Below are 16440 nucleotides of genomic sequence, written 5' to 3' on the forward strand. Positions count from 1 at the left end.
AGTGCTAGGTAGGCTAGTCGCTGTAGGAGTCCGTAAGAAGAAAAAAAAAAAAAAAAAAAAAAAAAAGGGATCTTCCGCAGGGCCTCAATCCTTGTTTAATTAAATCGCGACTATCTAGCCAGACTAACTTAGCCTCTTGTACTCGCTTGTATTCGGTGTAACCAACTAGCTGCTGGCATCATCGTCTGTGTAAGGTCAGACGGTGCCTCGGTTCCGGGTTGCTAAAGTTAGCACTGCTCCCAGAGAAATCGAGCCAACGTCCCGATTGCTGTCGATCGCTGCAGAGTGTCTCGGTGTCCAGCATTCCAGAAAGATCGCCCTGTCGAGGACGTGGGGAGAGCAGGGTGTCCATCATCGCATCGTTGGCTGGGGATTGTCTCTTCCCCGCACAAAGAGAGCGATCCGGGGCGTTCGTCCCGCACGTGTGGTCTCGGCCTTCCACAACCCGCAAGCATTATTTCTCCAGCTTTGCTGGCTCTCCACATCGGTTCTCTCCCAGGTTGTCTGTCGGATGTCTGCGCACACGGCGTCCTGATCAGCCGGCATGCGGTCTCGAACAGGCTGGTACGTTGGATCCCTCCCTTTGCTGTCTTCTGCTCTGCTCTGCGCTCTCTGGCCATTCTGTTTTTTGGCGCCTTCCCGACGACTGACTCATGGGCGATCGTCCGGCGATCCAGTTTGACGTGCCGGACTCGCAAGTTGAAGTGCGATGAGCGAAAACCCGAGTGCACCCAATGCCGGAGGGCCTCCAGGGAGTGCCGGCCCAGCGAAGGCATCGTCTTCCGGCATCAGCAGAATGCGTCGATGAACAAGGACGAGGAAGCCTCGGGCAAGGGCAGCCTGAGGGGGTTCTATTCCTACAAGAACACCTTCGACAAGGACAGCGTCTGGCTGGATATCCCCAAGAATGGTATAAGGAAACACCCCTGGAATCTACTGTCCTCTCTATAGCGGACGATGGCTGAGACTGGATACAAGTGATCTTCGTCGACAACTCCGACCCCTACGCTGAGGACCTTGAAGCAACCCTGGGAGCATCCGAATCTGCCGTCGCGAATACACCACATAGTGACTGGAATATCTCCCCCGGGATCAGGGCACCGGGAGAAGGAGAGACACGCGGGCTCCAGGCCCTCTCAGCAGCAGCATCTCACGACCACTACCCCTTCCATCCTCCCATCGACCAGTCGATGCAACCCGATAATGTCTCTTTCCATAATGTCGAAATCACCCCATCAGCTCCATCGATGCATTCACCCGGTAATATACGCAGCGCAATTCCACCTTCAGCAGCATCACCTTCAGTATCGATATCCTCCTCCAACAATAATATTAATTTCCTTCTGAACCCATCTAGTTCGTTATCACCTAATATTGACCCTACCCTGCACGCTCCTGTAGATCGGAGGGAGTCCTCCTATACGTCGATGTCTCTGGCGTCACGGGTGGCAGCTGCGGATCTACGGCCAGATGTCCAAGTAGAGACCGAGCACGAAATTGCATTTCTCCTGCGCCATTTCTCCGAATCACCTGGGCTATGGTAAGCTTTGCGCTCTCTATGCAAGTCACTGCGACATTGAGTTTTGTTGGCTGACCACCACCGCTAGGATGGATCTGTTCGATTTGGGGACTTATTTTGCATCATACGTCCCCGTCAAGGCTCTCACGAACCCCCTTCTGAAATACGCAGCTTGTGCATATGCAGCTAAGCAGCTAGGGCGTGTCAAGGGTGCGAAAGCCCGGTCAGGTGGAGTCTGCGCTCAACAGGCATCGACGGAGATATGGCCGGATGCTGCAAATGTCGACTGGTATTGGTATGGCGCGAAGTATTATGAGAAAGCCATCCGATTATTGATGAAAGAATTGCAACATGATGCAGAAGGCCCTCCGCCCCTGAGTACCCCCGAGGCGTTTGGACAATGGCAAGCTGCGGAGCTATGCGAGGACGCTGAAAATGCTCGAAAACGAAGGCGTCGCTTCTCCAATAGTCGACTATCCAGCGCGCACTCCGATGAGGTCCTAGCGGCCACGGCAATCTTATCAGTGTATGAATTTCTTGACGCAACTGGACCGGCCTGGAATCGGCATCTGAGCGGCGTGAAGTCCCTTCTAGACGTCGCAGAAGTGGGCATGGTACCTCTGGAACAACATACTTCACCTGGTGAGACGCCTTTCCCGCCACCAAAGAGACCAGGGCTTTCGAAAGCAAGGAAGGCGACATTTTGGAATTTTGCTAGACAGGATTATTTAGCTGCTTGTAAGTGTCGGGTCGCTCCTCGTAATATGACGGACTAACTAAAGATCTGGGAAATCAGTTATCAACGAATGCCAGACGAGGTTAAATACGGATGACCTGGTGATTTGGACCGATGCTGGTTTACAGCTCGATAATAATGGGTTCCCCCGGCCCAGTAATAATACAGCTGCTGGCTATCCGGAAGGGGATGATGTCATGAAGGAAGATATGATTAGCAACGCACTCATCTGGATTCTTTCAAAGATCGTCAACTTTATTGCTGCTGGCGATAATATCCATCTCGGCCCCAACAGCCCGGTCGATGCGGGACCCCTAGGGATCTCACAGCAGACACTGCTGGAGCGCTGGTATCGTCTCCAGGCTGAGCTCGATGCTTGGTACAACGGTCTTCCGGAGACCTTCCGGCCTGTTGCTCGACTAGAGCCGTCCAGGTCTCCTTCACAAGTCTCGACGGGCGATTTCGACCCCTTTCCGGAGATCTGGTACAGCCTTTCGATGTGCGCGTCCGCTATGCAACATTACCACATGGCGCGGATCCTGCTTCTTATCAACAAACCTCACGAGTCGACTGCTAGGCGGAGTACTGTGACCAACAGGCTGAAGTCATACCGTTCCATTGAAAGCGAGATCCGATACCACAGTTACGAGATCTGCGGTATCTCCTTGTCTCGTCCTGATGGCTCTGTACGGATCAACTCACTGCAGCCATTATTTGTCAGCGGCCAGTGCTTGACGGAGTCTCATGAACGACGAACGATTGTCCGCTTGCTCAGAGAAATCGAAGCCGACTTGGGATGGGCCACTGAATATCGAGTGCAGCAATTGCTAAAGGAATGGGAATGGGATGACAGTAACAATGCCGCGACTTAGCTGTGGTCGACCACGCTCATCGAAATAATATAATTGGTCGCTTTGCAGACAGTATGCATCATCGCGAGCAAGACTGTCAATGATTCATCTGCCCATCGCGCGGCGAAGATCGTATTCCCGCCATAAGCTTCTCATTTCGAGGATACAATCAGTTTCATCCGCCATATACATACTGCCATATATGGGTGTTTTCGGATGATACATCACGATAGGAGAGCGCATGACTATCGAATGGATGAGCAGGACTCCCTATAATTTTGCCTGATGCGCCACAATCGTGGAACCATCGAAACGGATGAGCCAGATCGACTTCACTTATTCATAAAACCCTAGTTATGATCTCCCAGCTGCTTGTCTTCCCGGGCAGCGGGTGAGAGAAGTAGCTGGGGATTGTACCACCTGAACAGTGCATGACGATATGAGCGACATACCAAGTAGCGGCGTTTGCAACCGGTTCCTTTACGATCTTATTTTCTTCGGGATTAACACACATTGTCAGAAGGCTCCCAATGTCTTTTCGTCGGCAATACGTCGAGGCTATGCGGATCTTCCCATAATTTCTGGAAGCTGTATTCATGAGACGACCATCTTCGTGAGCTCTTGGGAGCTTTCTGGCGTATCTTCAGCATCTTTTGACGACGCATATTGACATAATGTATTGACTAGCATCACATGCCTTCGTATGTATCGAGTTTATCGTAATAATATCACGATATCTAATTTGGTTTCTCGATCTTGCTCGTTTCCAACTGTACTCGTATTGTGTAGAGTCTGACAAATTCCAAAGCGAGAACCGCATGTATTTGCAAAATCGGTCTCCATTAGCCCGACGTCGCCCGGATCTTTTAAGGGAAACAACCTAGCATAGTCTATGGATCTTCACCCATCAAACATATGCGGGGTCTTCTCCGCTCACCCCAGTCCAGCCCGGCTTAACTAACAAGTAATAATTATGATTATCTGGGGAATCCAGACCAAAAGGAAGGTATCCCGGCCCCCGCCATTCCCAAATCTTGCCCGACGTCTCCCAGAACTAGCCAAAAGTCTCCCCCCGTTTTCTTCCTCTATCAAAGAAACCCTGGCATTTATGTCGTCCCAACAATCTATTTGGCTCATTTAAACTCATATTTAAACTTCATGGAAGGTATACCGAGCTTTTTACCCATCTCCTCCCCCACGGCCATGTCTATACTAGGTATATCCCGGACGATGTATTATTATATCTAGTAATCCAAATCCGATTGGGGAATAAAAGATTGCAGTAGTGCAGCATAACCCTGTGACCATGCTGTGTACGAGGAAGGGAAATTTCAAGCGACCTATCTGGAGTCAGGCTAGCTATATGCGTGCGCGTGTCTGTGTTGAGGTCTTTTCGCGGGGCTGGTCTGGTCTGGTCTGGGATATATGCAGACGGTATTTAAATTGGATGTTCTTTCCGACAAGGGTTGAGTTGTTGTGTTACGTCTCTATCACTTACTTTATATATATTGGCTTACTTCTATTTCCCGACAGTTATCCTCGTAGAGTAGAGGAATATTTACTTACATATCAGGAAAAGAAGACCAAGCAAGATGTCTCTCGACACAGACATCCTCATCATCGGAGCCGGTATGTCTGGCATTGGATTCGCAATCCAGCTCCAGAAACAATTTCCGCGGGCGAAATACGAGATTATTGAAAAGGCAGAGAATCTCGGTGGGACGTGGTGGGTGAATACGTATCCGGGATGTGGATGTGATGTGAGTATCTCTCTCTGTCTCTCTCCCCCCCTCCCTCCCGGGGGAAGGGGATTAGGTACTATCTAGCTACGGATCTTAATAGAAAGTACCTAGGTTGCGTCTCATTTCTACTCATATTCATTCGAACTGAATCCGAACTGGAGTCGGAAATTCGCCCTTCAGCCTGAAATCGTAACTTATTTCCGCACCGTCGCTGAGAAGCATGATATCCCGCGCCATATCAGATTCCAGTCGACGGTGCAGAAAGCGGAATTTGAACAACGGACGGGAACGTGGATCGTGACAATTCTTGGTCAGGAAACGGGTGATGTTTATCAGAAACGAGCAAGGGTGTTGGTCTCGGCTGTAGGAGCGTTGTCGGTGCCGAGGGAGTGTGAGATAAAGGGAGCAGAGAGGTATCAGGGAAAAATGTTCCATTCTGCAAAGTGGGATCATGAGTTTGAGTGGATGGGGAAGGAGGTTGTTGTTATTGGTATGTTGTCTTTGAGGTTGAGTAATAATATACTACTGCTGTGCACATGATGATATTAACAAGTACGATCTAAAGGAAACGGCTGCAGCGCCACGCAATTCGTTCCCATCCTGACCGATGGCCCTGACAAGGTCAAGAAACTCATCCAATTCAGTCGACAACCGCACTGGCTTGCAGAGCGGCCGAATCCTATCTACTCCCCCGCCTTCAAATTCGCAATGCGCTATATCCCCTTCGCGATGCGACTCTACCGACTCTATCTATACTACCTTATGGAAAGGGATTTCTCCGGCTTCGACATCAAAACAGGAGGCAAGATCCGCGCCGATCTTCAGAAGACACAAATTGAATATCTCAAACGGACCGCTCCGGAAAAGTATCATGATGCCCTGATCCCGAAGACGGAGATAGGGTGTAAGAGAAAGGTCATGGATACGGATTATCTGGCGTGTTTGCATCGAGAGAATATGGAGCTTGTGTATGCGGATCCGATTGAAGAGGTTACGGAAACGGGTGTGAAGACGAGGTCTGGAAGGGAGGTATATGCTGATGCGATTATTTTGGCGAATGGATTCAAGACACAACAGGTTTTGCATCCGTTGGAAATTAAGGGCGAGGATAGTGTTTCGTTGAATGAGCATGTGAGTTTGAGGGTTTATTTTATTTCTTTCCGTATTACTTTGTTTCTCTACTAATAACTATCACAACAGTGGAACACCTTCTCCTCCGGCACCCCCCAAGCATATTACGGAACATGCGTGTCTCAATTCCCCAATTTCTTCATCATGATGGGTCCCAACACCTCAACGGGTCATTTATCCGTAATATACTCCACGGAATGCCAAATAAATTTCACTCTTCGCGTCCTCAAACCGATCCTGAACTCTCTTTACCCGTCGTTCTTGAATACCTTCTTCACCACGCTCGGACTACGTTCTGCTGGTCCAGATACCGTTACCGTCACACCATCCGCTGAAGAGAATGATAATAACTGGATCCAGAAAGAAGCTAGGAAACTCGTCTGGGCGTCGGGCTGCACGAGTTGGTATGTTGATGCGCGAACGGGGAGGAATACGATGCTTTATCCGGATTGGCAGTTTAAGTATTGGTTGAGGAGTATTTTCGTGCCGTTGAGTAGGGATTTTGTTTTTAAGAGGAGTGTTGTGAGGTTGCAGACGGAGGAGGATGATGATGATGATGAGGGAAATGTATCTGAGAAGAAAGAGGGGAAGAAAAAGGCTGGGGATTCGTCAGGCGCTTGTTCTGGCTTCTGCGTTGGGGTTGACTGTCTCGGTGGTTTTGTCTGCGAATGTGGAGAGGGGAAGGCTAGATGAGTATATTTCTGCACTTAGGAGGGCGGTTGGGGTAGTGGTTTGAAGGTGGTATGGGTTTGCTTTCTTGGTCTCGGTAATGTTGCATGTGGTAGTTATTTATTCAAAGTTGTGGGATCTATATCTTCATGTGGTTGATATACACGTAAGGTGTTGGAATTTCCTATAGTTACTAGTTACATATATGTACGTGATCTATGAGCTACGACTTGGGAAGTAAAAAAGTCTGTAGCTTGAAGTGCATAAAAATTCAAACAGCAGGTACAGCTCATTGCTTCCTCAAGCGTTTGGACGCTCTTCTCGTGTGCGTCGTCTCTGCAGCTTGTACGACGACTTTATCTTTTCCCTTCTTAGCCTCACCCTCATCAATGTCTTCTTCTTCCTTGATCTTCCGTTTGGATGCCACGGCCGTCGTGACTGTGGTTTTGATTTCCACATCTTCTTCCCCATCCTCTTCTTTCTTCACGTCCACATCTACCTTGACCTTCTTGGAGGTTGTTAGTCGCTCAGAAAAGGTCTTCAAGTCAGCGGTAAAGAGCACACTATGAGCCCAGCCGGCCTCCTTGCCCCAGAGCTTGCGGAAGTGATTACCCACGGCATCGTAGGTCGCCTTGTTGAGGGTCTTGTGCGCGCCACGGCCAAATTTGTAGTCTCGTTGGGCGATTTGCCAGACTGCCCAACTTGTCAGTTTCTCGTTCGACGAGTTTGAAATATCTCGAATTGAACCCACCGTGCGTATCAACCGGAACGGCCTCACCCCAGCCCAGACCCATCAAACAAACGCAATCTGCAACTTTAGGACCTACACCTTGAAGCGCCAATAACTGCTCGTGTGCGACCCTGTATCCTTCTCTGCCTTCTGGTCGCATCTCCCCTCCATGAGCGGGTTCCATTCCGAAGGCAGGACTCTCTGGATTTCGCAGCGTGTCAAGCCATCCTTCTTCCCTCTCATTAGCGACCATAACTGCAGTATTGTATATGTATTTTGCTCTGTATCCGAAGCCAAGCCCCCGCAAGCGAGACTCGACGTCCTTCCCGGTCAACGCCTGCGGTGAGGGGAAGTCATGGTATGCTCGTCCGCCAATGGTGCCGATCAGAGGACCATAATTGATGCATAGTTTCTCGACCATCTGCGAGATGCGCGAAATATTATTATTGCTGCTGCAGATGAACGAAACCAGGGCCTCCCAGGCATCTTGGCGAAGGATCCGGATTCCGGTGAACTGGGGTGCTTTCTTCTTGAAATTGGGATCGAGAGATGACCATTCAGAATACAGACGGGTTAGTTCTGAGGAGAGGTTGAAGTAATGTTTGATGAGGGCCAAAGTATCATCTGAAGCCGTTTCGGACTGGGACTCTGAATCATCATTGGCGCTTTTGGACGCCGCGCGAGACGGAGACGTGGACGCCGGTGGTGTGGGCAGAGGAGCTGTGGATGGAGGCGAGTAATATCTATAGTACAGATGAGTGGGATCCTGCTTTAGCGATATGATGCGCCCACGGAGAACGCATCTCCATTCATCATCATCGGGTAGTTTCTGCCATCTGGAGGAGATGCGTTAGTGATAGGTATCTTATCGACAAGCGACGTTGCGTGCGATGAGAGCTCACCGGAATGACTGCCCACAACGGAGGGTGGTATTAATACAGAGCTCGCTCAGGCTCACTGGCAGCTTGCGCCACTCTGAAAAACAGGCCGTAGACATGATATGGAGACTCCCAGGGTGTCAATCCACCCATGGCCAGACCCCAGAATAATCGATTATTCCTCTGATAGATTAAGTAATCATTCTGCCTCCCTGAGATGCAGCAGATAAGGAAGGCGGTGTATGTCGCGTTCTCGGCCTCCGCAGACGCGCGCCTGCGCTAGCCGTTTTGGCACTAGGCGCGGCGGTTGCTGACCCTCTCGCTGGCAGAGCTTCAGAGTTATCTCGACATGCAACTTTTCTGGGCTGTCGCCTGTCTCCAGCAACTTTCGCCTTCGTGATTCATTTTCCTTTTCCAACAGAGGCTTCGACGCTGTTGTTTGGGCACTCGTTTGCAACGTTGTTTTTCTCGGACCAAGTCGCCCATTGGTCAGCTGTTTGACACGAAGGAGAGCTGGGAGCTAGAGCCAAGATGAACGGCGACACTTACTCTTCGAGAGGTGAGAGGACGACTGGCGCTTTTGTAATTATTTACCATGGACTTTATCTAATGCTTTCTGTCTACAGATTCGGGGCGCTCGAGGGACTATTACGTGAGTTTTGACGACTGTGTTGTCGAATGCGATGTGCCATCAATTGTTTTATGCTAACCCACCCTGCCTTCCAGCGAGACGATCGCCGAGACCGTGACAGAGATGGACGCGATAGAGGCGACCGGAAACGCTCGAGGTCTCCTCACCACAACCCCAGAACTTCGCGCCGGGAACATGAGGTAGATTCGTACTCGTCTAGCCGCGACTATCGAGCAAGGGAACGGGAAGACCGTTACTCCGGCCGCAGAGACGATCGCGAGTGGGACCGAGACCGAGGTGATAGACGGCGACGGGATTTTGACGATCGGGAGCGCCCCTCTCGGCGTGATAGAGATCTTTTTGATGAGCGACCAAGGCGTCGAGACCGTGACCGTGATGGTGGACGAGAGCGGAAAAGGAGCGCAACGCCGCCAAGGAAGAGGTCGCCGACGCCTGATCTGACGGACGTGGTTCCTATCTTGGAGCGCAAGCGTCGCCTGACACAGTGGGACATCAAACCCCCTGGATATGAGAATGTCCTTGCTGAGCAGGCGAAGCTGTCAGGCATGTTCCCTCTTCCTGGAGCGCCTCGTCAGCAACCCATGGATCCCAGCCGTCTGCAGGCTTTCATGAACCAGCCTGGTGGCACGGCAGACACCGCTGCTCTCAAGCCGTCCAACTCGCGGCAGGCGAGGCGTCTTTTCGTATACAATATTCCCCCCACTGTTACGGAGGAGAGTCTGGTCTCTTTCTTCAACCTTCAGCTTAATGGTCTCAATGTCATCAAGGGCGTGGATCCTTGCGTCTCAGCACAGATGGCTAAGGATAAGACGTACGCCCTTGTCGAGTTCAAGACGCCAAATGACGCCACTGTCGCGCTTGCCTTTGACGGAGCTACGATGGAGGAGCATGATGCTATGAACACTGGTAACGGCGCCACCAATGGTGGACCCAAAGGCCTTGAAATCCGGAGACCGAAGGATTACATCGTTCCGAACGGAAGTGAGGACCAGGAGTACCAGGAAGGCGTGGTGCACAGTGAGGTGCCTGACTCGCCCAACAAGATCTGCGTATCCAATATTCCACTCTATATCCCCGAGGAGCCTGTCACGATGCTGCTCAAGTCTTTTGGCGAACTCAAATCCTTTGTTCTGGTGAAGGACAATGTCACGGAAGAGTCCAGGGTGAGTGGCTTTTCTGATCCGATTATCTCAAGTGACGATGTGTACTAAGAAGTTACAGGGCATTGCTTTCTGCGAGTACGCGGATCCGAATGCTACTAGCATTGCCGTGGAGGGTCTTAACGGCATGGAACTTGGCGACAAGCATCTGAAAGTTGTGCGCGCTAGTATCGGCGCTACCCAAGCTGCTGGTCTCGATATGGGAGTTAATGCCATGTCTATGTTCGCCAAGACGACTTCTCAGGATCTGGAAACCAGCCGTGTTTTGCAACTGCTGAACATGGTGACTCCGGAAGAGCTTATGGATAACGATGACTACGAAGGTAAGGACGTGAAATGCGAGAGTAGATTAGGTAACACATGGCTAATGGAATTTCCAGAAATCTGCGATGATGTGCGCGAAGAGTGCCAGAAGTACGGTCAAGTGCTCGATTTGAAGATTCCTCGTCCTTCAGGAGGCAGCAGACAGTCTGCTGGTGTCGGCAAGATCTACGTCAAATTTGACAGCGTCGAGTCTGCTACCAAGGCATTGAAGGCGCTGGCTGGCAGGAAGTTCTCTGACAGAACTGTGGTGACTACCTACTTCCCAGAGGTGAGCTGCTGCACCGTCGTTATATCCAATTCGATGAGAAATGCTAACATTCTGTGAAGGAAAATTTCGAAGTTAACGCTTGGTGATTCTTGTTCGATAATAACCCGTCGAATGATCCTATTGTGTCGGTAGCGCAGGAGATGCTGGATTATCTCGACTACGGCGGACTGTTCGCCGTCTTGCATTGCCGCAGCCGTCGACTTGAATCTCAACAAGTGAATTGTCCTCTTTGTCTTAACATGATATCTCTGAAGTTGTCCCGTATTTGTCCCTTTCGACGTATTTCATTTGAGAGGGTGTGAGCTATTACGGAGTGAAGCGTTGGTCGGCTGTATCATAGTGGAAATGATCCCCAAGAATATTCCTGCAATGCCGGTACTATCTGCGCTGTTTTGTCATCGAGTCTCGATATGTTTCTTTACTTTTTCTCTTCACCATTGTGTAGCAATTTGCTCCCTGTCATGAAAATATCTGCGGAAATTAAAATTTGAGGATGGTCCCGTTGACCAAGATATACTTCTCCGGTAGGACACGTTTGTCTACGTAGTAGCTGTTCAGTTAATGCCCATGTCCTTCAGGATAGCACTCGCGGCAGCACAGCTCATGCCGCGCGCTTCGTCGAGTCTGTCTTGTCACTTGTCTTCTTCTCGTTTACCAGCTGTTACGTCAGCTGGATAAGCTCGGTAGTTATAAGCGCGATATCCTCCGAGATCGAAGAACTCCGTAGATAGTGGTTAATACTTCATATTTACGAAGTAACTCTTTTCAGAAGCGGGAAATAGGAGCACCAAATCACACTAGAATCCCGTGCCACGTTTAAAACGGCCCCCAAATGCAAGGAACACTCGTAGAAAGGGCGCGGGATAAGGATAGTAATAATGAAGAGCGGTCACCTGTCTGTCTCTCTCACTCACATACGTAATTACTCAGGAAAAAGAGATATCTCAGGAATTTGGTCTATTTACTTGCGAGATTGCATCCAGAAGCACCTACTGGATAAATCAACTAGAGATGCCGGGCTGGCTCTGGTATTAATCTATATCCTCGACTGCCCCTTGAGCATGACAACAGCAGGTTCAAGGCACCCTGCCGATCTTCTGCATCCCGAAAACTCAGCAGCATCTCCCCACAGTATACGAGCAGCTAAGCCACGAGCTATGGCAGTCCCAGACTTCCCTGTAAGGCAGCTAAGGTGCAGATAAGTTCGTGCTTGCATGGATTTCAAAGCATCCCTGCTGAATAAAAAATTGAAGCTTACTGCCCCCATGGTTCCTCGTTCTCGATCTTCGCCCAAGATCATTCTTCTTGCTGTATCATTGCTATCCAGAATTGTTTCTTGTAGTCTAAACCACCATGTCTGGCTGCTGGGCGATGCACAGTGGCACGATCCAAAGGATCAGTGTTGACGTGCCCTGTGGACGTACCAATTCCACTCATCCATATGTAACCTGCTGCGTGGCAGGCGATTACTGTTTGAGCAACTCCATCTGCGAACATGTCAGTAAGGATGGCACGAAGGGATATTACAATGCCGACTGCACGGATCCAACTCTGCAGGATCCCGCATGTGGGACTCGATGTGGTAAGTCTTCATCAGTATGTTAACATGAGATAATGAGCTCACTGTATGTTCTGATGATATATGTAGGAGGTAGAAGAGAATCCGACCTTGTTTTCATCCAAGATCGCGGTGTCTGGGCCTGCTGCACTAGTGATAATGGCACCATTGATTGCAACAATCCCAGCATCGAGGTGTATCCCGGTCCAGCAACAGCTGATCTTGCTACGATACAATATGTCCCTGCCACTGGGACGCCGACCTATCCCGCACCGACAGGAACAGCGACATCCACTTCAAATACTACAGTCACTCAGACTTCGTCTTCATCATCTGGCGTGAGTCCTGGCGCTGCGGCTGGGATCGGAGTCGGAGTTGGAGCCGGTGTTGCTCTTGCTGCCTTCATGATTGCGTTCTTGTTCATGCGAAATCGGAGGCAAGCACAAAGTCGATCTGCTACAGCGCCTGCAGGCTACAATAGCGTACTAAGTCCGACAACATACCAAACATCACCGGCCGCTTGGACCGCCGAACCTGAAGTGCGACTGGCCCCAATATACGAGCTAAGTCATCCAAAACAACCACGAGGTGAACTTGATTCACAATAGAAGTAATAGTGGTCATGTCTCGGGGCTGGCTGGAAAGATCTCATCTCCGAAGGGGCCCCGAGTCTGTCACGATAGAACTAAACAAAGCCGGAGAGAACGGTAATGTTTCACTGAGCTGTCCACAACCGACATCGTGAGCGGGAAGGATTATCGGATTTACGACAGAGAAAGGAACAATGGCGTATATATGACCTACCACACCATAGGGAAGACGCTTCCAGAACCGGTGAATATTCGGAGACAGTCTACGAGGATATCCTTCAGAGAAACCATACTTTGCGTCGAACTGGAGCTGGAGTTATGGATCTTCCTTTTCGAGGAAGATCATTGGGATACGAGAGTGGTGTTTCAAGAGTGCCGTCTTGGGTTTAGAGCTCTGCGGGTACTCCAAGAAACGATATTCGATCGTCTATATGGCATAATGATTGGTCGTTTATAAACGCCTTCTTTTATGAATCTATGGCGCAAACGGAGAATAAATACCTACCGTTGCTAGGGGGCGTTGTGGTTTATTGGCCCTAATAATACTGAAGATGATACCGGCATCAATAATTTATTCTATTACCCTTCTTATTTACTATCTATAGAGACCGGATTGTTTCTACCCGTCCCTAACCTTCTTCTTCTCAATCCGCTTTTCATGCACAAACAGCGGGTCTGGTGTCGTTTTGCAGATTTATAGCTTTCGGGTCCTACAGATGAAGTCTCTATAAAGCTCTTGCCAGCTATATATAAGTCCCCATGGCATGCTGGCTTATACTCTGTCCAGAATATTTCTGCCATCCATTCTAATTGTTCCTCATGTAGACGCCTATGGAATTCCTTGAAGGGATTTCCAAAACCTGCCTTCTCAATGTCTACCATACACCGTAGAAAGAGTGCATTCCATACGAGCCCACGTATTGTCCCAGATGTTCTTGGAGGGGAGCTATTAATTCTCGATGTTTGCCCTGGTATTGGTAGTCTGCATTGTGTCACGTGATAAGTACACTGTACTTTCGCTGTCACTCTTTGATGTCTGTTATCATCTGTTATCATCCATCCTCTTGATAAATAGAAAGCAGATTGGCGTTCGGATTACCGCGGAAGAGAGGTAAGTGTTCTTATACTTTACGCCAAAGCGCAACATTGTTTACTCTTTACCGTAGCGGGCCCATTCGAGTGTCCCATCACGTACATATCATCCAATAATGACTTCCCGATCGGCACACTCTTGATATATATTCGATATCTTCCATTTGAGCCGATCAGGGATCCACAACGTGACATATCCCTCCAACGATAATGAGCACGACCGTTGATCGGCCTGTGGTGATTACGCCAGACTGCAGATTTCAGATCTCTAGCAAGGTCCTGGAGGGCGGCTAGAGTAGGCATGCTCGTAGTTATTTGAGCTGTCGTCTCCCCCGCTGTCTCGTCGTTGTCTTTTTGTTTCTTCATGGTCTTTCTTATCTACTGACCGGTAAGCATTGACGTCAACTGTTGCCACTATCCCCTACTGATTCAGTGTTACAGCGTTGAACTTCAGACGAACCTGTGTGCATACTATCTCTATCCCAAGTGAACAATGGGCTCAAAGAACACCAGACAGTCGGGGGTGAGTCCCAGTCGGATCTCAGGCTAGCAGGCAATAATGATTACTGACTGCGATGCATACAGTCTGCAGAGGCCGGCACAAGAGACGAGGCGCAGACACCTGCACCTCCTTCTCAGGACCGACCAGCCTCGCCTACAAAACAGCCGTCCGCCGACTCGCCCAGGGCACTTGGTTCAGGTGGCCGACGGCGCAGCTCCGGGACCTCCAGACGGAGCGGTAGGTTTTCGGTTCTCTCTCACCCGACTTCGCTGGCAGAGCGGACGCAGGGGAAGTTCACTTTTGCTGGCCCAGACGACACGCCTCAGGTCCGGCGGGCTCATGAACCGTTCGTCCAGCCCGGCTATGCCGACCTCAACCCGGAGTACGATCAGGCTTCCAGCGCGAAACCAGTATGGAGCTTGGCCAAACCGCTACCGCGCGTGGTGCGACCGGGCATGGTACCGACGAGAGAAGAACTGCTATCAAAGCCTGAGGTGCCAGCAGAGAACTCCCAGAAACTTGGGTTGGACGTGGACCTGAGTGAGCTTGAGAAGGGAAGGATTCAGAAGAGTACTAACCCTCGGAAAATTGCGGCGCAGGTTGCGGATGCTCGCAGGCGACGTGAGGCTAACTTGGTAAAGAAGCTCCTAAGCGGTGACGCAGCGTCCACGAGACGCTCATCGTCTTCGATTCGCCCTTCTTCAAACCGATCGAAGAGTGCAGCAACTTCGGGCTTGCCGGTAGACCAGCTAACGCCGGTCGAAGAAGGAGAGCCACTCACGGAAGATCAAGTGGAAGATGCGCGGCAGGATCAGGATGACGACGTGCTTGAGGACGTTCCTGACGAGAGATCGCCACTGTTGGGCGACCAGACGGACTCTAACATCGATGAGAAGAATGTTCCGGAGGATCTCCATCCGTTGGTGGCAGAGCTTGTCGAAGATGAGATCCATAACCACCACACCACCTGGTCGGTTATCCGAACACACCATCGCGAAGCACTTGCTGAGTTCCTCGCAGTGTATGTCCAACTCACTGTCGGCTTCTGCGCCGATCTGGCCGTGACTTTTGCCAATGCAGGCAATCCTAACACCACCGCCTGGGCTTGGGGTTTGGCTACCATGATGGCTATCTATATCTCTGGCGGAGTGTCCGGTGCGCATCTCAATCCGGCAGTTACTGTTGTGCTCTGGTTTTACCGCGGTTTTCCTACGCGTAAGCTACCAGATTACTTTGGAGCGCAGTTCATCGGAGCCTTCTTGGCCGCAATCTCCGCATACGGTATCTACTATGGCCCCATCCAGCACTACCTCAGCACCAACCCGGATGGTATCGTAGGGAGCTTTGTCACTGGCCCACAATCGCCATGGATCACGCCTGTAACAGCCTTCTTCAACGAATTCGCCGGGGCTGGCATTCTAATAATCACACTTCTGGCTCTTGGAGATGATCAGAATGCACCACCTGGAGCCGGAATGAACTCACTTATTGTCGGCCTCATCATCACCTGCCTGTCTGTCACGTTCGCCTACGAGACTGGAGGAGCGCTCAATCCGAGCCGTGACTTCGGCCCGCGACTGGCCCTGCTCTTGCTAGGCCATGGCCGTGAGCTGTTCACGAAGAGCTGGTATTGGCTCTATGGACCGTGGGCGGGTGCTCTCGGTGGCGCTCTTGTGGGAGCGTTCTTGTATGACTTTCTGATATTCACCGGTGGAGAGTCCCCGATCAATTATCCACTCGAACGGACACAGAGAGCCCTTAAGAAGACTCAAATGAAGTGGAAACGCAGACTTCATCTTGCTTAAGAAAGAACGTCTGATGAGTCATTACTGCTGAATGTCCCTTAAATTGCACCAATATGCCTTTTCACGATGTCTTTCCTATATTTTGTGTTAAATGTTTCGTCATGCGTTAGAGTTAGACCAGATAGAGTATAGAGATTAACGTGCCTAGAAAACAGAATATCATGTTCTCACTTGAACAATAGTGAGTTCTTGAAATATAAACCGATCATCTCGGTCAAAGACGACTGTAATCG

At 50.2% G+C, this 16440-nt stretch overlaps 6 protein-coding genes across 6 annotated transcripts; 5 read left to right on the forward strand and 1 right to left on the reverse strand.

Moving 5' to 3' along the window:
* The first annotated feature begins 324 nt into the window (after window positions 1-324).
* On the forward strand, window positions 325-3287 carry C8Q69DRAFT_278676 (Zn(II)2Cys6 transcription factor). The gene is made up of 5 exons (XM_028626885.1): window positions 325-564; window positions 678-910; window positions 979-1540; window positions 1608-2257; window positions 2316-3287. Exons 1-5 carry the CDS (start codon window positions 545-547, stop codon window positions 3125-3127), a joined length of 2277 nt encoding a protein of 758 aa, XP_028484670.1. The 5' UTR covers window positions 325-544; the 3' UTR covers window positions 3128-3287.
* A 1184-nt stretch (window positions 3288-4471) lies between these two features.
* C8Q69DRAFT_278794 (hypothetical protein) lies at window positions 4472-6817 on the forward strand. The gene is made up of 4 exons (XM_028626888.1): window positions 4472-4866; window positions 4960-5338; window positions 5414-5979; window positions 6049-6817. The coding sequence occupies exons 1-4, from the start codon at window positions 4699-4701 to the stop codon at window positions 6670-6672; spliced, it is 1737 nt and encodes a 578-aa protein (XP_028484671.1). The 5' UTR covers window positions 4472-4698; the 3' UTR covers window positions 6673-6817.
* Window position 6818: 1 nt separating this feature from the next.
* C8Q69DRAFT_278789 (8-oxoguanine DNA glycosylase) lies at window positions 6819-8453 on the reverse strand. The gene is made up of 3 exons (XM_028626887.1): window positions 8281-8453; window positions 7400-8214; window positions 6819-7341 (listed from the first exon to the last, which is right to left on the reverse strand). The coding sequence occupies exons 1-3, from the start codon at window positions 8373-8375 to the stop codon at window positions 6938-6940; spliced, it is 1314 nt and encodes a 437-aa protein (XP_028484672.1). The 5' UTR covers window positions 8376-8453; the 3' UTR covers window positions 6819-6937.
* A 141-nt stretch (window positions 8454-8594) lies between these two features.
* C8Q69DRAFT_468632 (splicing factor u2af large subunit) lies at window positions 8595-11162 on the forward strand. Its single transcript, XM_028630700.1, has 6 exons — window positions 8595-8815; window positions 8883-8908; window positions 8983-10071; window positions 10130-10391; window positions 10449-10660; window positions 10720-11162. The coding sequence occupies exons 1-6, from the start codon at window positions 8788-8790 to the stop codon at window positions 10744-10746; spliced, it is 1644 nt and encodes a 547-aa protein (XP_028484673.1). The 5' UTR covers window positions 8595-8787; the 3' UTR covers window positions 10747-11162.
* A 764-nt stretch (window positions 11163-11926) lies between these two features.
* On the forward strand, window positions 11927-13170 carry C8Q69DRAFT_468634 (hypothetical protein). The gene is made up of 2 exons (XM_028630701.1): window positions 11927-12242; window positions 12309-13170. Exons 1-2 carry the CDS (start codon window positions 12014-12016, stop codon window positions 12824-12826), a joined length of 747 nt encoding a protein of 248 aa, XP_028484674.1. The 5' UTR covers window positions 11927-12013; the 3' UTR covers window positions 12827-13170.
* Window positions 13171-14179: 1009 nt separating this feature from the next.
* On the forward strand, window positions 14180-16226 carry C8Q69DRAFT_278861 (putative MIP transporter). Its single transcript, XM_028626889.1, has 3 exons — window positions 14180-14288; window positions 14342-14423; window positions 14486-16226. The coding sequence occupies exons 2-3, from the start codon at window positions 14394-14396 to the stop codon at window positions 16205-16207; spliced, it is 1752 nt and encodes a 583-aa protein (XP_028484675.1). The 5' UTR covers window positions 14180-14288; window positions 14342-14393; the 3' UTR covers window positions 16208-16226.
* Window positions 16227-16440: the final 214 nt, after the last annotated feature.

The sequence above is a fragment of the Paecilomyces variotii genome, assembly GCF_004022145.1.
Source record: "Paecilomyces variotii strain CBS 101075 chromosome Unknown C8Q69scaffold_6, whole genome shotgun sequence".
Taxonomy (NCBI): Eukaryota; Fungi; Ascomycota; class Eurotiomycetes; order Eurotiales; family Thermoascaceae; genus Paecilomyces; species Paecilomyces variotii.